This window comes from Emys orbicularis, chromosome 3 (genome assembly GCF_028017835.1).
Source record: "Emys orbicularis isolate rEmyOrb1 chromosome 3, rEmyOrb1.hap1, whole genome shotgun sequence".
Classification (NCBI taxonomy): Eukaryota; Metazoa; Chordata; order Testudines; family Emydidae; genus Emys; species Emys orbicularis.
The window spans coordinates 144903009-144923389 of NC_088685.1; the positions used below are offsets into that span (position 1 = coordinate 144903009).

The 20381-nt window shown below is 40.0% G+C and overlaps 1 protein-coding gene across 1 annotated transcript in view; it reads right to left on the reverse strand.

Moving 5' to 3' along the window:
- The window catches only part of SMYD3 (SET and MYND domain containing 3), a 634585-nt gene that overhangs the window by 510964 nt on the left and 103240 nt on the right, over positions 1-20381 (reverse strand). The window contains exons 3-5 of the mRNA XM_065401517.1: positions 12607-12714; positions 11364-11424; positions 6634-6770 (exon numbers count right to left, since the gene is read on the reverse strand). Coding sequence (XP_065257589.1) covers positions 6634-6770; positions 11364-11424; positions 12607-12714 — 306 coding nt within the window. The remainder of the gene's footprint in view (positions 1-6633; positions 6771-11363; positions 11425-12606; positions 12715-20381) is intronic.

The following is a 20381-nucleotide window of genomic DNA, read 5'->3' on the forward strand; positions in this document are numbered from 1 at the left end:
CAAACATTAAGAGACAAATTCAGACCTGGTGTGAGCAGGGTAACTTACTAAAGCCACCAGGTCTGAATCTGGTCTAATATGGACTCTTCTGACGGCCAGTTTCATTCCTGGTGTAATTCTTCAGTGGGGTTACACCAGATTTGAATCAGGCCCATGTTTTACAGATTCCGGTAATTGATGTAGGTAGTAATGAAAGCAACTGCAAATACCTCAAACCTGTATACAATAAAGGCTTGACCCTCCAGCCCTCAGTCACTTCACAGAAATCCAACTGACTACTTAGTGGGACTATCCATGTTAGCCAGGAAGGGTTGAAGAATTAGATCCTAGGACTGGTTCCAGCTCAAGATTATGGCGACACGGGTAAACCATAAAACTCGGTTTCAAGATTTATCTTGACATTCAAATTTCTCAATTATGAATTACAGCTGCATCATGTGATTAATTGTACACAAATCTGTGGTTAATATTGAGGGTCAGAAATTAAACAAAATCACCTCCCAAGTGTATATTAGACAAGCTCTATTTTAAGTATACTGGAGTTCGCACGGGGTAATCTAATAACCAAACTGCAAAACCGTGACACCTGCTCTGAGGATGGTACCCATGGGAAGGGTTTGGCAGCTTCAGGAAGAAAGAAAAATGCATATACATGATAAAAGCAAGTTTTGAAACATATCATCAAGCACATCTGCTACTTTCCAAAGCTAGCAGCTAAACTTTAGAACTGATCCCACAGAAACAAACAGACAGGGTAAAATTCTTGTTCCACTGAAGTCAGTGGCTTAACTTCCATTGACTTCAATGGGGCCAGGATTTCATACTTAGTGTAGCTGCTGTTTTTAAGTTGTCATGAGTATTTAACTGAGGGTATGTCTACACAATTAAACACTCCCGGCTGGCCTATGTCAATTGGAATTCATGTCAGCTGACTCAAGCTTGCAGGGCTGTAAAACCGTAGGGTCTTAGAGCTTGGGCTCCAGCCTGAGCCCGAACATCTACACCACAATTTAACAGCCCCGCAAGCCTGGGTCAGCTTCCTTGGACTAGCCGAGGGTGTTTAATTTTAGTCAGACCTTGAGTTAGCAACAAATTTTCACGCACAGCAAAGATCAGAAAAGGAGGACTCTTTAAAGCTAGCTTCTTGAGAGTTCTTTTGACCTGCATCAGACTGGTACTTTTCCAGAAGCTGTCTGGAAATCAGTCATCTCACTGCAGGACTGTTTTTCTCTTTTGTTTTGCTGTCTGCTTATTTTCCTTCTTGAAGTTCTAGCATCAATCAGAATGAAAGTGACCTTTGACTGTATTCTTTTGTAGAATGCCATTAAAAGATTGATCCAAAAAAAAAAAAGTTAAATAAATAAATAAATGAGTTCAATGTAAGAAGGAGCACTTAGTGAACTTTAAAGAAATGTTCGACCAAGTGGGGAAAACAATTTTAGGACCTTAGACTACTTAGATGTAGAATTTCTTTATTCTGTGACCATGCATATAAGCCACGACAGCCAGTCTCTTTCAAAGTCACTCTTGTAGAGAAGGGGCCACATAACCTTCTTATCACAGGATCTACAGTGCTAAAGCCTTAAAATTTCACCTGCAAGAAAGGAGTATCCTCTTGTTAGATTTTAAGAAGAATTCAATGTTTTTCCACTGGCATTCAGCCTGTATGGCAAGAAATCTCCTGTAGCACAGGTAGAGTTTTGAGAACATTGGCTGCCTTCTCATATACAAGACAAAGATTGGTATATTAAATAGTAAACATTTAAATTTAACTGGAAAGGACAATATGTGTAGGTATATCGCATGCTATTAAAAACTGGGTACACTGTAAATTTATGTAAGGGAAATTAATTACAGTACACTACCTTCCAAAAAGATTGGTATATATTATAACTACATTTGAGGTGTGATATTGTTTTTAATGCAATGTGTGGTTGGATTTAGCTAATGAGTCCCCAGTCAATACAGTTAGTAATTCAGATTCCTTCTTTCCGTAATTCCAGTTTTTATAATAAATGATAGAAAGTAATCATAGCAGTGGTAGGTCTGTGCCAGCTACTTTCCATGCTCCTAGAACCACCATCACTTGTGTTCAGTAATGAGTCCACATAAGCAGCACTACAGCTGATGGCATGGTCAGCCTATGCTCCCTATATTCCTTTGTCCCCTCACAATGAGACCCCATGAGTGGGGAAAGTTTCAAGCTAGCGCCGTGGTGTCAGTGACTAGATTATTCCAGGGTGGTCTCTGGATTCAGTTCCTATTGGGGAATTCTCTTTTTTTTTTTTTTTCATTCTTCTTTTCTTTAACTATATATATACAGAGAGAGAGAGAGAGAGCGCGCGCTCGGGAAGGAAACCTTAAAATAAAATTGGAGGAACAGCAGCAAAGGAACAAGGGAGCAGAAACAAATTCAAATGGATTGAGGCCCTCCTGATGTGCAGAGAAAAAACTGAAGAGGCAAGAGACCCACAGCTCCAGCCACCAGCTGCCACTAGTGGCAGAGATTGGGCAATTTGACAGTAAAAGCATATACATTGTCCCTACTGCAGTAATAACTACAACTTAAACAACAGTAGTAGCTTAGATACATTCAGAACAATGGTAACAAAATCACTCTTAAAACAGGGACACAGTGCATCAAAAATATCTACATTTCTCATAGCATATCAAACTTGCTATGGTACACATCAAGAACGACTGACTATTTCACGTCCTCTAATTAACATAATATTGAGCTGGCAACCGCTGCCTTTGCTCTACCATCGATGCGAATCTCCATCACCCAATTGGGAAATTTTCAAATAAGCACTTTTGTGCTTTCTCCCACACTGCCTCAACTAGTGGAAGGAGATCCTGTTAACTTCCATACAGCCACCACATTGTCCACCTTCAAATTCCTCCTTAAAACTCTCCTCTGCCACTTTGCCTACAAAAAACTCAACGGTGATTAGGCAGCTGATGTGCTATGACTGTTGCTTACCAAGTAGAACATAAGCATCTCATTGTTACCTTGCAATTCCCTCCCACCTACTGTTTGTTGTACCCATGTGTTGTATCCATCTAACGGAATGTAAAGCTCTTCAGGACAGGGACCACTTTTCTGTCATGGGTTTTACAGCACCTGCTTCAATGGGGCCTCACTCACAATTGGGACCTTTGGGTGCTACTGAAACAAATAATTTGCTCCTGCTCCTGGCACTGCCACAAATACAAATAAATAAATATATTAATAAATAGTACAGGTTTATCAAGCCATGTAGTTGCAGGCCTTTAGCACCAGTTTCATAAATGTTAGTAAAGCTTTTTTCCAATCTATTTGTCTTCATATGACCTATAAGATGCTGATGTACAAGAACTAGAAGCAAACTCAAACAGCCTTCATTTTCAAAACCAGAATTTTAAAAATCCCAGAAAATAGATTATAAATTCACTGCAATTCTATGAAGTCTCAGTCCAGGTTGGAAGCAAGAAAAGAAATATTGTAGAAATTCTCATTTGGAACACTGGAACGTAAGAATGTAGGAACTGTCATACTAGATCAGACCATTGGCCCAATTAGGCCAGTATCCAGTATCCAACAGAGACCAGCAACTGGCAGTTGAGAAGAAGATGCAATAAAACCTATAAGGGAGAATTGATGAATAATCTGCCCATAAGAAAGTCTCTTAGCTTATTCAGTTAAACCATGAAGCATGAGGGCTTATATTCTCTTCTGAAAAAAAAAAAAAAAAACCTTGCTTCCTATTTAATATATATCTGAACTTTTCCATCATCCAGCTAATCCTTCTTTGAATCGGATTAGGCACTTTAAATTTAAAAATATACAAATACAGCACTAAGACACCCAGGAGTTTCTGCTAAGAAATCCATGCTCTGCACAGGGGTGCATGCCAGCTGTATATGTTCACCATTATATCTGCATTTTGTTCCTTTCTGTACCAGAGAGAGGAACAGGTGGCATAATATTTGCCAAGTACTAGAAATTATATAGAAATTAAAAATAAAAAAAAAAATTCGTAGTGGTTTGCTCATTCTCCAAACTATGAACATCAAGTGTCCACACAGTTTTTGCCAAGCATGGAATAAATGCATATATAAAAAAAGTCCTAAATAAACAATTAAGAATCCTCCTAATATCTTACAAAGGCTTAAATTATTTATTTCACTCAGCCACCTTATATTTTATAAAGAATTTGATGGTCAGTGTGATGGGGTGTATAGACCCCAACATGGCAGCAGACACTAAAGAGTTAATAATGAGAGCACTCTCTATTCCAGCTGCAGCTAAATGACTGGCTAGCAACAGCTGGAACAACAAGCTGCAACCCAGATGGAGCAGGGCAGCTACAGGAAAGGGCTCCACAGCATTAGACAGGGGAAAGCTGCCCAGAGAGACCAATTCCCTGGCAGAAGCATCAAGGGGAAGGTTACCATGCAGAAGATGCCTGCAAGAGATAGCAAGCAGCCCAGGGAGGCAGCAGGAGACGTAAGCAAACAGTCCTTGACTGCCCAACTCAGAGATCCCAGGGTGGGACTCAGAGGAGAGGGCAGACTTGCATCCCCCTACCACTCTTCCCAGGGAAAGGAATAGAGACTGCTGAAGCTCCAGGGTGTTGGTCACAACATAAGACTATTGAACTTCATTTTTGTTCCTGCTTCAACTTCCTTCGTCCTTTCCCTGACAAGGGAGGGAAAGGGACATATTGGGCCTGAGACTACCAACTGGAGACCCATTACAGGACTCTTCAGCACTCACCTCTTACTACCCCAAAAGAGGAGGAGGGCTGGAGCCACAGAGAGAGGCTGAGCACTACAGGCCACATTTCTAAACTGACACAGATGGAAACCAAGGCAAATGCCCAGCCACGAGGGGATGCATTGAAGGGAAGAAGCCAGATGACAGTACGATGTCATTACCAAAGGACAAAAAGTGGGACCTATGAAAGGTATGTGCATCTTTTAAAGGCTGCATTTTCCAGCTACTTCATAGGAATCTTTCTCTTTTGTATTCTATCACTATTTATGTAAACCAAAAAAAACATTAAAAAGATTTACAATAACTATTTTTCATTTGTAGGCAAAAGTCCAATACTGCTCTGAAAGAAGTCCATGGGAAGAACAGGGACAGGCCCAGTATCATTACAGCCTCTATTTCATGGATTACTATTATGTACAAGGCCACAGCACGGCAACCTATGACTTGATTGATTCCACTAACCAAGCCTCATCTTTTAAGCCTCAGATTTATTTGCCGTAATGCCAGTTCTCTTCACAGGATTAATACATATGTATATTTCAAGTGAAATTCGCCTGGTAAAATTCATACCAGAATAGAGGGCTTGCACAAAACAACAAAAGCCTCTTAGTGGAACTTAAACATATTACATAGAGGTTTTGAGTGACTCATTGGGCTTTCTGTGAGCTTTCTTCATTGCCATAAATTTCACCTTTGTAATAATCATGGTTTGCCAGAGAAAGTTGCAATTCACATTAGTCACCAAATTCAGCAATCTGTAAAAATTCAATCTAGACGATATATTTGATAATGAGGCTCATATTCCCTTTCAATTTTTCTTCCATTGCAAAAACATTCAACCCACCATTAGGGTGACCAGATAGCAAGTGTAAAAAATCAGGACTGTCCCTATAAAATCGGGACATCTGGTCACCCTACCCATCATGCAAACAGCCAAAAAGACCTATATACTGCAACTATTAAGAGACTCTCCCTTTTACAGGACTAAAAAAGTCTAAGGGTTATTTGGGTCACATCATAATGTAAAAACAGTTAAACACAATATGTGTGTGTGAAGGTGAGAATGAGAGAGAGAGAGAGATCAGTTGTGCTGAAGTATATGTGAATGTACTAGCAACCAATCAGAAAAAAAACCACCATCTAAAATTCTTAAGTAGAAATATAGGTATTCTCCATATACAATACCTCTAAAGGAATTGTTTAATGAAACTTCCTAGAACAAAGGCAACAAAATATGTACTGGAAAAGTCAATGGTATATAGCACATAATGTATTGAACATTTAGTAGATGTGGAAATGAAACTCCAGTACTTCTTCCAGATCATCTATGTCTACCGTCTCTGACACCTGAAATTACCATTTGAGGAATGTAATAGTGTTATGGAACACGTTAACACTTGTTATTAAAAAGACAAAACAGAAATATGAATGTATCTACAAATATAGGATATTATGTTTCGCAGAAATATTCTGAAGTATAAAGCAGAGTACGGTGTACTCTAACATCTTTTTCAAAAGGCAAGACAGTTGGAAAAGATATGACTTATTAATCATCCTAAGTCATTTTTCAATCTTTGTCCTTTATTAAATTACACCAAAAATGTCGTGTTCATTTTAAAATTCCCTTTTCATGCAATTCCTTATTTTAATTTAAGTAGCAATCATATCAAAAGAAAAACTGCTGTTCAAGGGATGGGAATTTGCTTAAATAATTACTGAAGTGGAACAGACTTTTCTGGTCATTCTGACATTATGTCATATATCACTGCATTTTCAGAAAGCTTTCTGGATGGATGTGTTGTACACCCAAAAAATAAATCAAGAAGAGAAGTAGATAATTTATAGAATTGTCAGGAATCAGTTTTAACACTTACTTTTGCGAAGATCTGAAAAATGTCTATTGCAGGTAGCAGCTGAAAAGCATCCTGGATCTCCACTCGCAAATAAAGCTGCAATGTCTGTGCCAGGTGCCTGAGACCCTCTTTCATTTCTTCACTTAACTCTTCAATATCTTAGGGGAAAAAATACAGCAAAGCATGAATAAAACCTTCTGCCAACATCTTTAAGAAGTCCAATGGCAGCAGTTCAATCTAGACATTTCCAATCCCAAATTTAATTTTGACAGAAAGTAATTATATACCACTATTTTTGACAGCTACATATCATCACTAAGCAGAGTTTATCAAGTTGCTACTTCCAAATCACAAACATTATGCTGAGTGAATGATCAAAAGCCTAAAGATAAAACAGATGTGCAAGCAGATACAATATGTTAAATACTAAATTAGTCAATTAAGTTTGTTACAATTAAAATGTGTTTGCATGTTATCCTTCAATTTCATCCTCCTTACAACCGGATGCATTTTTATATCACTTTCTTCATATGAAGTGTCACAAATTGCTTTATGCTGACAAATGGAATAAGCAGGATACAAGGACTATGGTACACATAGAAAGGGAAAATACCACAAAGATTGAGTTAAAGAAAGCTGACATTTAAAACCAGTACTAATACAAGTAAATATTATTCTGATATTAAATAATAAAATCACAATTCCAAATGAGGACAATGGGAGCTGCATGTGCACTGCATTTCTGTAAATCAGGCTAGGTGAATTGCCAAACTTCAAAGAGCAAATCAATGTCAGAGCTGGGAAAAGAACCCAAATCTCCTCTCAGTTCACTGGGCCACACTTCCTCCCTGTCTCCTCCTTCCTTTTAGTTTAGTTTAGTCTATGACAGAACGCAGCAATAATTTAACAGCCCAGTGCAGAGGGACACTACAGGTTAGGACAGATGTGAACAAGAATATTGCATCCAACTGAAACTTCAGGGAGAATTTAGAGAGGTTGAAACAGAATGTAATTACTCAAATTGGAATTTATCCAGGACACCCACAATTCTTGCAAAAAAGTCCCATGAGATATTTAATGGCAAATGATCAGGAACTTTGTTTTTCCCAACTCATCATGAGACCAAAGGCAAAAATCAAAGTGAAACATAACTTGTAAATACCTTAATTCTGTGTGCTTAGAAATGAGTTTAATTGTGTCAGACCCTAGTCTTGGAGAGACAATGCTATATAAGGTTTGTGACAACTTTACTATATTATGCACAGGGATTTAGTTATGCAGCTCCTACTGACACTAGCAGGAGGCAGACAGCGAAGTATTTGCACACAATGTTGTATACTCCTTTCTGCATGTATTACAACTTTAAAAGAATAATATAGGATTTGAATCTTGATAAATTTAACCACAGTAGAGATATAGCCTGTAGAACCTTCACCAATTTTAGACCTTTAAGTACTAATGCATTAAGAGTAATGCAGAAGTAGCAAATGCAGCAGATGATCAAGGTGACATTCCAGACCATTAATCTCAGATTTAGCGTGTGCAACAGATTCTGGGTGATTATGAAATTGGCAGAGTAGATCTTGAAAAGAGGAGGTGGAGGAATATATTGCTCCTCCCAAAGGAGAATACATATATACAGAGAGAGAGAAGCAAACGGGAGAAGTGACATTGGGGGTGTATAAACCACACACATATTAAATCAAAGAAAATAATTCTCATTCCAAAGAGGCAGTACATAATAGTATTGAAAAGTAATGATCTGACGGATGGCAAATTAAGGTAGCGGTACTACCAGTCCATTATACAGATCCCTTGCAACTCCTAGTGGCAAACAAAAATGGCGGCAAATTCTGTAAAAGTATTCACTTGCAGCTGTGCTGCTCAAACTCTAGATGTCTCTGTAATGTACTGAGGGTTCCTGAAAACGGCGTGATCTCCGGTAACAAAGATGGAAACCAGCTTGTGTTGTTTGTAGCTTGTTGCTCTGCCTAATAAAAGCTTGTTGTTTGAGAAGAGCTACGGCTCCATATATTATGATATCTGATGTAAAGACTTCAACTTTCATTTCTTCAACATCAGCCATGTCCAAGACTACTTACGTATTGACAAGAGAAGCGTTGCTCATGGTACGCCCAGAACCTGCTTTGGGCTGTCTACACTGGCACAGTCTACAAGCTGTGCCTGTAGCTGAAAGAGGATGTGAAGAGCAGACCATGCCTCTCCAAATCAAATTCATCTTGTAATGAAGTTCTGTATCAACTTTAATGATTATCAGTGCAGTAAAACAAAGCTATAGTTTGCAATTGCGTGTTATGGTCTTTGGTGTAGAATGGGGGTGAGGAGCAATTGCTTTTGGGGAAAGTGACAGGCTAATGAGTGGCTAATGAGAATGCTTACAGGCAGCCCCACTTAAACAAAACAAAGCCTCTCTGGGGCTTCTATTTTATTTCTATGGGACATCTTCAACCAAAATAACCTGAACCAGCAAAGCCTATAGCCATATTCAACTCATGCAGTTTCGCAGTCTGAACTCCAAACAAACAATACTGTTTGTAAAAACAGTCTTGACTTCAAACAACCAGGCCAGCACTCTGATGCCTCCACAGCTCACCATCCCAACTCCTGGTCTGCAAACCCCTCTCTTTTCCTCTCAGGGAAGCTTTCTAAGTGTTGGAGCCTAACTAGGCTCAGCTGTAGCTGATTACATCCATTTGGGGAGATACTCCCAGTTTGGGTCTGAAACCTCTGCTAGGGTTTAATCCCTGAGGCCGCTGTCTGATTCGGTGGCTCCTAATCTAATGGGCAACAAAGAGGTAAGGTACAATTGAAGGAGGGACCCTCAAAAAGGGGGCATCAAAAACTCAGTACGCAATCATATGTACCAACGATTAATTTGCCATCTCAAAATTTCTTTTATATTGGTGAAACTTTGAATTTGTAAGCTTTAAGACAGCAAGAGTAAACATTTACATAGAAGATAACTTGACAAGACTACATAAGTGTCACAGCTCACCAGGTGTCATTCCAGAAAGCAACAGTATCAGCTAGTATCTATGGCTTTTGAGTAAGCTGCACTTCACAGTTTAAGACCATACAGCAGACATCATACTATTAAAGCTCTGGGAGCAGACACAGATGATACAGTAAAGGTATGTATCTGTGAGATTTGCCTCCCATTGCTAGTTTCTTAAAAAGAACCAAGCCTTTTAAAGCCATTGAGAGGCATCAAACACTCTGTGCAATGCCTGGATATTCTTAAAAATTAGAATTTTATTGCAAGTTTTCTGGCAGAGGTTCACAGACTCTGTATCATATATTCACACTCAGCCTGATCCTTCAGCTACTTCAGCTCCTAATACCCCTGATTCCCACTGACTTTGATGAAGGCAAGGTAAGTTCAGGCCTCTCAGCATCTCTCAGGAGATATTGTTCTCCATACCTTACCAGACTCTGCCCCCAGTTAATATGCAAGAAATTAAGAAAGACTGTACCATAGCAGCAGCGGATACCCAATGCTTCAAAGGAAACTCACTGCCCACTGTGCACCTGGCGAGCTGTATAATACTATATTACGAAGGGAAATTTCTTACTGATTCCAGCAATTTCCTGAAGCATGAGGATCAATAGTTTTTAACCTGTAATCTCACTAGAGTAATTGTAAATGCTGTTCTTATTCACCTAAGTGTCTAATCCCTTTTTGAATATTCCTAAACCACTTCATTTAAGAATATCCAGCAGTGCATTCTACTAGCTAATAAAAGGAATCCATTTTAATTCTGAGTTATCACTTTTAAATTGGTTGCCTTACTAATATTCCTTTGTCCTTGTATTATGCAAAAAGGTGAATACAATGGCAGGCACTACAGCAGAAAAACAAAAATAGCATAATAAGTAGTTGCGTCTTTGGGTTTTTTAATATTTCATTGATGCTACATATATGAAGTTACTTAAAATCTAGACCATGGTTCCTTGCCAAATTAGAACAGTTTTAAAAAGGCAAGCAAAATGTTTACATTAATCTACACAATGTCCCTTTTACTATTAATTTTCTCTTATGCTGCAATAAATTGAACTGAATGTACTTTTTGCCATTTAAGTCAGACCAATAGAGACTCTGAGCTATCAAAGACTTGAAAGGATCAGTATTATCTATTTTAGAAACAGCCTAACTTTGAAAGACTAGAAGGCAGAACCATTCCATGAGTACCTGAAACTTATGGAAACACAATCTGATCTTTTTGTCCACACTGAATTTTCAGAAAAACAAACATTTAATAAGAGCCTCAAACAGTCTCATTTTTCTCTTATTAGAAGTTCCATTGAATCTTTATGCACAAAGGCAATATTAAATTAACAACAAACTAAAATAGATAAAAAGTGTTTATGACCAAAAAGTGTGTGAATTTGTTTTTTTAAACTAGATTCACTCAGAAATTTCTACCTATTCTAGCAGATATGATGTTATCTTAAATAAACAAACCTAACAAATAAGGTGCATACTCTAAATCAGGCAAAAGTCCAACTGAAGTCAATGGTTGTGCAAAAAGCCCCACACTAGCAGTAGAAAACTGTAACCTAATTTTCCACAGAAATTTCAGCAGTTCAAAGAGGGTCTTTCATTCCCTTCTACACTTTGATTTTTTTCATTTACGATTTATTCCACAGAACAGAATTTCAGAAGGGCGAGCCAGAAGAAAACAAACCAATTATACTATGCATTTACAGCCATGTGGATGGTGATTACTTACTTGACTGAAGATCAGAAAAAGAGTAGAGTTTCTCAGAAGGACATGCTGCTGATTGTCCAAGCTGAAGGGAAAAAACAAAAATAATGAATGCATGATAATAAGCATTTATAGAGCACATTTTATCTCCAAAGTACTTTACAAACCTGAATTACTCATTACCGTGAAGTAAGTAACAGTAACAGCAGTGACATAAATCTTTTGTTGTTCATGTCACATATTCTATAAACCACCATAAAAATACTAAATGATTTTTTTTTGTTATGACACTTCCCACTAATATATTTTCTTGGCTTTGGCAGTTTATCTTTAGTAATTTACTTCAGCCCTGTGTCCCTTAATAGGGAACAATTTATAAAACTAGAAATCTTCTTTCACTTCATGTGACTGTAATTAATAGAAAGGGAAGGGTATGTGTTTATATATATATTCTCTTTAAAAGCACTGCCAAACATACATCCATAACAGTGTACAAAACAATATAACAAATAATATTTTAAGTCCTCAAACTATACCAAATACATATATTTTGGTCTGGGAATAAGGGCATTAGGACTAGGGCCAACAAAAAAGGCAACATTCTTTGCTGATTTGCAACCTCTTAGTCCTAGGTAGTTGAAGTAAGCATAGCATTTAGTCCATGCAGATTAATAGGAGAACCACCATTGTGGAAAGATTGTAAGCCCAGAACTTTCAGTTGAGTTCAGAAAAATCTAACAGAGCCTAAGCTAACAAGTCTGCAGAGCAGTGTATTGTACACCCCAAAAGAAAATATCCACCAGCATTTAATTCTTATGCAAAATCTTGTATATTCACTTCTACTCAAAAGGGGCTTGGATCCTGCTCCCACGAAAGTCCATGCCAAAACACCCATCAACTTCAATGGTGCAGGATCAAGCCCAAAGTGATCTTCTTCCCTCTCCATTTCTGAGGGAATGAATTTTGGGACTCAATTACATAGTCACTGCATAAGAGAAACTTCCATTGACTTCAACAGACGTTGCTCTTCTGCAACCGTTTCATGAGCAGGCCCCTGGAGCTTAATTACGTCTATTTTCATATTTCCTGATGTTTCCAGTGTTGCTAGGAATTAATCAATGATTTTGCAATGCTAAATGCATGTTCCATTTTGTTCATCCACCCAGCCACCTCTGCTTTTTAGTCTTTAATTACATTAAAAATTTAGAGTGCAAGGCTGTTTCCGTGTAACTGTAGAATAGGATATGTTTAACAGAATGTCACTTACTAGTTTAAAAACAATCCTGCCAACAAGTCTCACTGAGTCAGGAGGAAAGTTAGGCTCAATACTCTTAAGACACTTGCATTCTCGCTTGTGCTCCTGCCAGGCTTCTTTCTGTTACAGTAAAAAACAAAAACAAAAAAAAAAGATGATACACTTTATTTCAGACCAACAAATACATTAATGATATAGATTACAGAGGGAGCTGGGGGGGCATGGATCAGTGTTCATGTCGTGCTCCCCATCAGTACCTGGCCTGGGCCCAGGAAGCTAATGATCCAACCAGCAACGAAATTCTGTGATGAATCCTGGTCATGTGCCACCTGAGGCACGTTGTGCACACGCGAAGATGACGATAGAGGGAACTGGTAGCGACCAGTATACTTTGGCTACTCAACACTTTAAAACCATTTCTTCATTGTTTGCAGCAGGCTTTGATATTCAGCGGGGCGTCGGGGGCTGGGGTTGGGGGAACCCTCAGCATTGCTATCAAGTTTTGCTCTGCTCCATGTGTGATATTTTATGCTACTCAAATAAATAATTTGTGTGTAACCATAAACTTACGCATACAGTGTACACTCCCTAGCAAAAAGAGGGTATGAAGTTTAGTTAAACTGGCAGCTGTGGCAGGGGCAGATATTTGAGGGTACCCCAGGAAAAGGGCAGGGAGTCTGAATGGGAAGCAGGGGAGGGGTAGGGGGAAACTGGGTGGGTGGTTACTGGAACTGTTGATACTTGGAGTTATGATATTGCCAGAGGGTAGGTAGATGCTGGGGTTACTGAGGGGCTGGTAATTCCTGGGAGGTAGATAGGGTGCTAGGAGCAAGTGGGTGTAAGTCTTGCTGAGGGGCAGGGAGCTCCTGGGAGAGCAGGTGCGCGTTGGGTCTATTAGGGGATTATGTTGGGGAGAGCTGGGTGGTGGTGGTGAGGGAACCTGGGGCTGATATGAGGTTCCAACACCTTGTGTTGTTGCCTCTTAGCTGCTTGTTCTTGCCCTCATCCAGCACTGGCAGTAGCAAGAGAAGCAGCACCACAGTGGCCTCCAGCAACCAAAAGGCCCAACTGCTTGTAATCATCCCACAGTTGGGCCAGATGCATGATGACATCTCAGCTGAGAGGCACGAATGTGTGACAGCTTTGCCAAACGCACAGAGCGTCACACAAGGACTGCTATACGTGGTAGCTCTGCCTTGGGCTAGACAACTGCCTTTTCTTTGTCTCATGACCTTCGGTTCAGGTTTTGCTGAAATATAAACTGTGGGATGCCATGTCGCCATTTCCTTTGCATCTCTTCTGTAGTCAGCCTTCCAAAATAACTGAACAGCAACATTCTAAAGTGCTGGGCCCATGCCACTGCCAAAGCAGCAGCACACACTGTACTATGGAACACCTGGGATCACAGCTATAGCATAGGACTTGGGAAGAGAGTCAGGCCAGACTCTCCATCCAAAAATGCCCCCAGCAACCTATCTTCTCCTCTAGGAAAACAGCCTTCTTCTACTGCAAGTTGATGTAGTTAGTGGTGTAGCTCAAGTTATAAAGTCTGTGCTCCAGTACTGAAGGTTCAACCCCCAATAATGGGGGCAGACAACTAACATTAAAAAATCCTAGGAAATTACACATAAAAACTACATTACAAGAAACGTTATTATGATTGCAAAGTCAAGCACTTGAAAGTTATGAAATGCCAGATTTAAAGTTGCCTGTGTAACTTTAATTCTGCCCCTTTGTGTGTATGCATTATGATCACATAGTATTTTTTTCCACAGAACCCCTGCCTCGTTCTATGCACAGGATAGACACAGAAGGGGGCAGAATTAAAACTGCACAGGAACCTTATATCCAACATTTCATAACTTTTGAGTGCATGACATTGCACTGTAAATTACCTTCTTTTAACTTTGGGTTTTTTTTTTTTTTTTGTAAACTGTAATATGGTATAAATGCCATCATTGTTACTTGAGCTTTCAGCGACTGGGAAAAGTGAAGTTATTTAAAATATTTTTTTTTATATGATAAATAAATTGAGCCTGATTTTCTTCTCATTTACCTAGGGTTTTTCCCCCCCAGTACAATTTCAATGACTCAGTGGAGTTACTCCTGATTTACCACAATGTGAAAGAAGAATCAGGCCCAAGACATTCAATAGTATTAATGACCTATAATGCACATCAGTATTCACCAGTTATGTTAGGGCATTAAATAACTTGGCTTCAATTTAACTACTTAATTCTTCTCTTCAGTTATTATCTGGCTGATGAAATCTTTGCAAGGTGTCATTAGGACTCAAGTTATAAATCTTTTTAAGATCACAATTTAAAAATTGAGGTTTCTCATTTGTTAATAGTCATTAGTAGGCAAGTAAATGGATTTTAAAAGCAGGGACGCTAACTGCTCACAGCTTTAAAGAATGTGAAAATTAAAAGCAGAAGGAATGATAAATCAGAAAATCAAGAACCTGAATGATTTATATTTGACCCTTTATAGGAACAAAACCAATAAATTAGAAGCATTGGGATAGGAAACAATCAAAAGAAACCAAAAGTAATGTTCTGTTTTAGATCTTGAGATTGCAAACATTTATATATGGAGTTACTTTACACATGAGCAGTCCTATTGAAATCAATGTGGCTACTCGTGAGAGTAAAGTTGCTTGTGTGTAAGTGTATGCAAGACTGGGTCCTGAATGAACAACTTACAACTTTCACTGGACTTATTTTTATTTACTGAATGGACAGATTTAACAGGATAGAGGAACATGGGGGGGAGGAGGGGATGGAGGGAGGGTGTGCACATACGCAGAACTGGGGCACTTCTTCCTTAAAATCATTGGGGAGCAGGAGCAGCAATGAGTCTTTAAGCAAGTCTCTCGTTATGCTGGAAGGTTGGGCTCTTTTTGTTTTCCTTCAGTTTGCTTTTGTTACTTCAGTCAATCCAGATTTTTGTTAATGTTTCATATAAAGTCTATGTGATAGAATTGGAGATTTTTAAGCCTGTATACATCTAATGTTGGCATTCAGAGCAAAGTCTGAGGCTACTGGGCTGCTTTACAGATGTCCGTGTAAAAGTGAAAAGGAGAAAAGAAACAAACAGTTAAAACAAACATAGGGCTCCACAAGGCGATTTAGATTCCGACCGAAAGGCAGTAGGAGAAACGAAACAACCAACTGCGGAAAACAATTTCTGTCACGTATCAGCTATCAGTATCAGACTGCATGATGTCTGACCCAGAAACAGCTCTTCTACAATCAGCAGTAAAATAGGAAATGATGGGCAGAAGAAGTAGGGATGCTATAATGCTTGAGCAGGGGCAGGTGTACACTGCCCTCTGGTGAGGTGATTTAATAGTTTTAAAATTCTAAAGCTGGAGGAATCCCCATCCATCAGATGATAGGAGCAAAGACCCCGGCAGTGGGAATTTATCATAAAAGACTATGAAACTCTTACAAGAGACCACCATCCCAGACAGCTTCCAGCTGTAAGAGACATCCCAGAACACAAACACAATGGTCCTGATTCTCAGCTGGTGAAAGGTGACTCACCTCTGGCCTATTGAGTTCAGTACTACTCTACCACTATTAGACCTATATTAAGCAACCAATTTTGGTCAGTGCCTTAAGGCAGGTTTCACTGTATCTTTTGTTTGCAGAATTCCCATTGCTTGGTTACATGAATGACCCCAGAAGGAAGGATAGAGAGTGTATCAAGAACTGGAAGTGGTAGTTCATGGGAATCTGTGAACTCATGGGTTGAAAATAAACATCTACTTTTGCATTCTGTGTGGGTAATCAAATGATTATAAGCAATATAACACTATGAATAGCATCAAATGGATGATTTTTACTTTAAATAACAAGATGTCAATATCAGGTAGCAGTTATTTTACTTTGGAGTATCTTTCTTATGCCTTCAAGTAATAAATTAGTTAATATTTTTTTCTTCCACATGGGAGCCTTGTTCTTATATTTCTTTATTTGTAACTCAACAAGTGAACAAAATGACCCCAACTAGACATTATAATACAGTTAGTGTCACTAAGTATCTGACAAATACAAGTTAAATATCTACTGCTGAGTAGAATTACTTTTGTCCCAAAGAAACAAGGTCATGCTTGTAAGTGTCCAGACATCATTCTGTGTAATATAATTATATTGGCATTTTTATCCTGCTTCAGCTAAAATTGCTCTTTGGAGTCAGCCTTTATCTGTCAAAAAATTTCCTAACATAAATGCTGCATAGGATTTTAGATATGCTAACGGTAACATCAACATGATTAATAGCTTTCCCAACCAATAAAGCACTAATGAGATGAAATATGCAGTATCGCATAGCATCATATGTCACAGTCTCCTAAACTTAGAGATACGTTTTCATACTAGAATGATGTTAAGATTGCATCTTTTCCTTATCATTGCAGTCAAACCAAAACTGATCACAGAGTGGATGCGTTTATTATTTATTTTACTGAGGGAATGCTGGAATGAGGACAGTCATTCAGACTTCAGAGATTGGCAAGAAAAAGTTGCAACTGCATTAAATCTCTGCCTCCCAATACGGTGGTTGTGTGTAGGAAAAGTCACCTTAACTCTACATTTCCTGGCTTTCAGTCAGAGCATTTACATTCTCACATCCAAATGGGGTACAAATAGCACAAGGCAAGGTTATGTGGCCAACGTCTCAAATCTATCTTAACAGAGCCTTTTTCCCCTGGTAAATTGCCTTAGATTTTTCAGTAGTAACAACATGGGACTGAGGAGCAAAGAAAGCCAAGGGGAGAGCACCCTATTCTCCTCAAGACTCCTCTGCTCCTGCCAGCCCTCCATGGCCTCAGAAAGAAACATGCTGCCTCCTATATTCTCTAGCCCCGCTCAGCCCAGGCTCTTGCACTGGACCTCTCCCCCCTTTCACTCCTCTGCCTCACTATCAGCAGCTTGGGCTTTAGTCACAGGAGGGCCTTCTCCTAGTCCCAGCACACACACCCCATATCCTCTAGCTGGCAGCTATCAGACCCAGTCCCCACCTGATGTCACCCAGCTGCGTCTGATCATTCCCAACACTCGCCTGCCAGGGCCCTCCACTGAACAGGTTTGGCTGCTCCCTTCTGGCCCTTAGAGAAGCAGGCTGCCCTGTTACACCTGAACTTTCACCTTAGGCCACCCCTAAGCTCCTGCCTCCCCAAACTCAGTGCTCCCATCCTCTAAACTGCTCCTACCTCCAAAGCTCTGCCCCCTGCAACCTCCTCCAGAATCACATGAGAGATCATCTCATTCTCCCTCCACACAGACATACATAGGAGCCTTGTGTCCCCCTCCCCCACAAGCCTCCATGGGATAAGGTTACATTTTGATCTCTACCTCTGTAGCAGGGGTGGGCAAACTACAGCCTGCAGGCCGGATCCGGCCCCTCAGGGCTTTGGATCCGGCCTGCGGGATTGCCACCCTGTGGCACCGTGGGCACCGCTCCACTCCAGGAACCGGCCGGCACGTCCCTGCAGCCCCTGGGGACGGAGAGGCAGAGGGTTCTGCACGCCGCTCTTGCCTGTGGGTACCTCCCCCGAAGCTCCCATTGGCCAGGAACGGAGAACCGTGGCCAATGGGAGCTTTGGGGGAGGTATCCACAGGCAAGAGCAGCGCGCGCAGAGCCCTCCCCCAGGGACGTGGTGCCGTCCGCTTCCCGGAGAGGGGCTAGGGCAGGCAGGCAGGGAGCCTACCCTGGCCCCGGTGCACGCCGCTGCCACCCCGGAGCTGCTCCAGGTAAGTGGTGCCGGGCCGGAGCCCGCACCCCCAACTCCTCCTGCACCCAAACTCCCTGCCGTGAGCCCCCTCCTCCAGCCCTCCCTGCACCCCTGCCCTGAGCCTCCTCCTGCACTCCCCACCTCTCCTCTGCCCCAGCCCCTTGCCCTGAGCCCCATCCTGCACACCGCACCCCCTCCCACACCCCGCACTCCCTCCCGCACCCCAGCCCTACATTCATGGTCCTGCATGCAATTTCCCCACCCAGATGTGGCCCTCGGGCCAAAAAGTTTGCCCACACCTACTCTGTAGAGTAAAGGGCTAGGGAATTCCATTATAATAAAATAAAAAGGTTAGGACTAAGCTGGTCAAAAGTTTTGCAACAGAAAAATTTTCCATTGGAAAATGCCGTTTTGTCAGAACTGAAAAAATGTCAATTTTGATGAAATTTCTTCAGATAACGTGGAAATGTTTTGTTTTGACATTTTGATTTTTTTTTGTTTTGAAATGCATTTTGTATTAAAAAAAATAAAATTGAAATGGAAACGAAACGCTTTGAATGATCCAAAACAATTTTTTTTAAATAAAATTTGTTTTGTAGCAAATTTTGAAATTTGACATTTCATTCCCATTCAGAATCAAAAGAAATTTAAATATTGTGGAATTTCCCACAAACCACAAATTCTGGATCTTGCACTGCTGCTCTTCTTAGGGCTCCCAGCTGAGTCCTGCCAAGTTAGCTACCCAGAGCCTAACAATTCATAGTGTAGTTCCAAAAAAATAAATAAATAAATCTAGAAATATTTCATTTTCCACACTTAAATTTGGATTCTGATACTTTATATCAGTTATGGGAGTCCACTAAACTGAATTATATGTTGCTCCTGCTTTATTTTATTTTTTTTGTCCTGAAGAGTCAAAAACATTTTAGACATTTCCATTTGGACTGTTCTGTCTAATGCAGTAAATAAGGTGAGAGGTGTTTCAATTTAAAACCGAGTTTCATGCACTTTCTCTAAAATTGACAAAAACGATCAGATCAGCTTGAAAACTGATTGGCCAACTGAGTTGTTTGTTGTGGGGGAAATTGGAAGTCATTTCAACAAAGTATCAGAGGGGTAGCCGTGTTAGTCTGAATCTGTAAAAAGCAACAGAGGGTCCTGTGGCACCTTTAAGACTAACAGAAGTATTGGGAGCATAAGCTTTCGTGGGTAAGAACCTCACTTCTTCCTAAATAGCCTAAAATGAGCTGTTCTCAAGTTTCCCCCACAACAACAAACTCAATTGGCCAATCAATTTTCAAGCTGATCTGATCGTTTTTGTCAATTTTAGAGAGAGTGCATGAAACTCGGTTTTAAATTGAAACAGCTCTCACCTTATTTACTGCATTAGACAGAAGTCCAGAAACTGAGACATCCTAAACCACACTGTTAAGTGCTTACTAATGTGGGATTAATTTTCTACCCATCAAAAATTAATCAAATCATGCTGCAACTAAGTATAAAATGTAAACCCAAGCACATGAGTCACATTTGTACAGAGGTCTGTAATTATCAACATAAAATAAAGTCCTTCTCTGCTAATATAGGGGGATTTTTTTTAAGTGTGCAAACTGCAGTTGCTTCAGTGCCCAGTTGTTTATTTTGCTCAGCAATTAGTTCAATTAGAAGTGCACATATTAATGAATCATATGAAATCCAGCAGAGGTAAAGTAAAGCCTGCTGCCTTCAGTTTGGCTGATGGAAGCATTGCTTAAACAACTGTACTACTCTCTGTTTTGTGGCCATTTTAAGTAGGATTATCACAGGGAACACCGTGCCCTTCAGAACAGCCACAAAAAGGCTAACAAGACATTCCTGCTTGGTCTAATTGTGAGTCTGTTTATCTAGACCACCCACCCCAAGTGGAATGAAGATCCATGACTGCCCAAGTGTCTTAATAAACTGGCATTTGTGGGGACAGTTTTCCACTCTAGGTTAGCTAAAGGTAATGTCTTCTTCCAGATTCCCATGATTGTCAAATAACTTTAAGTAAAATATTAAATACTAT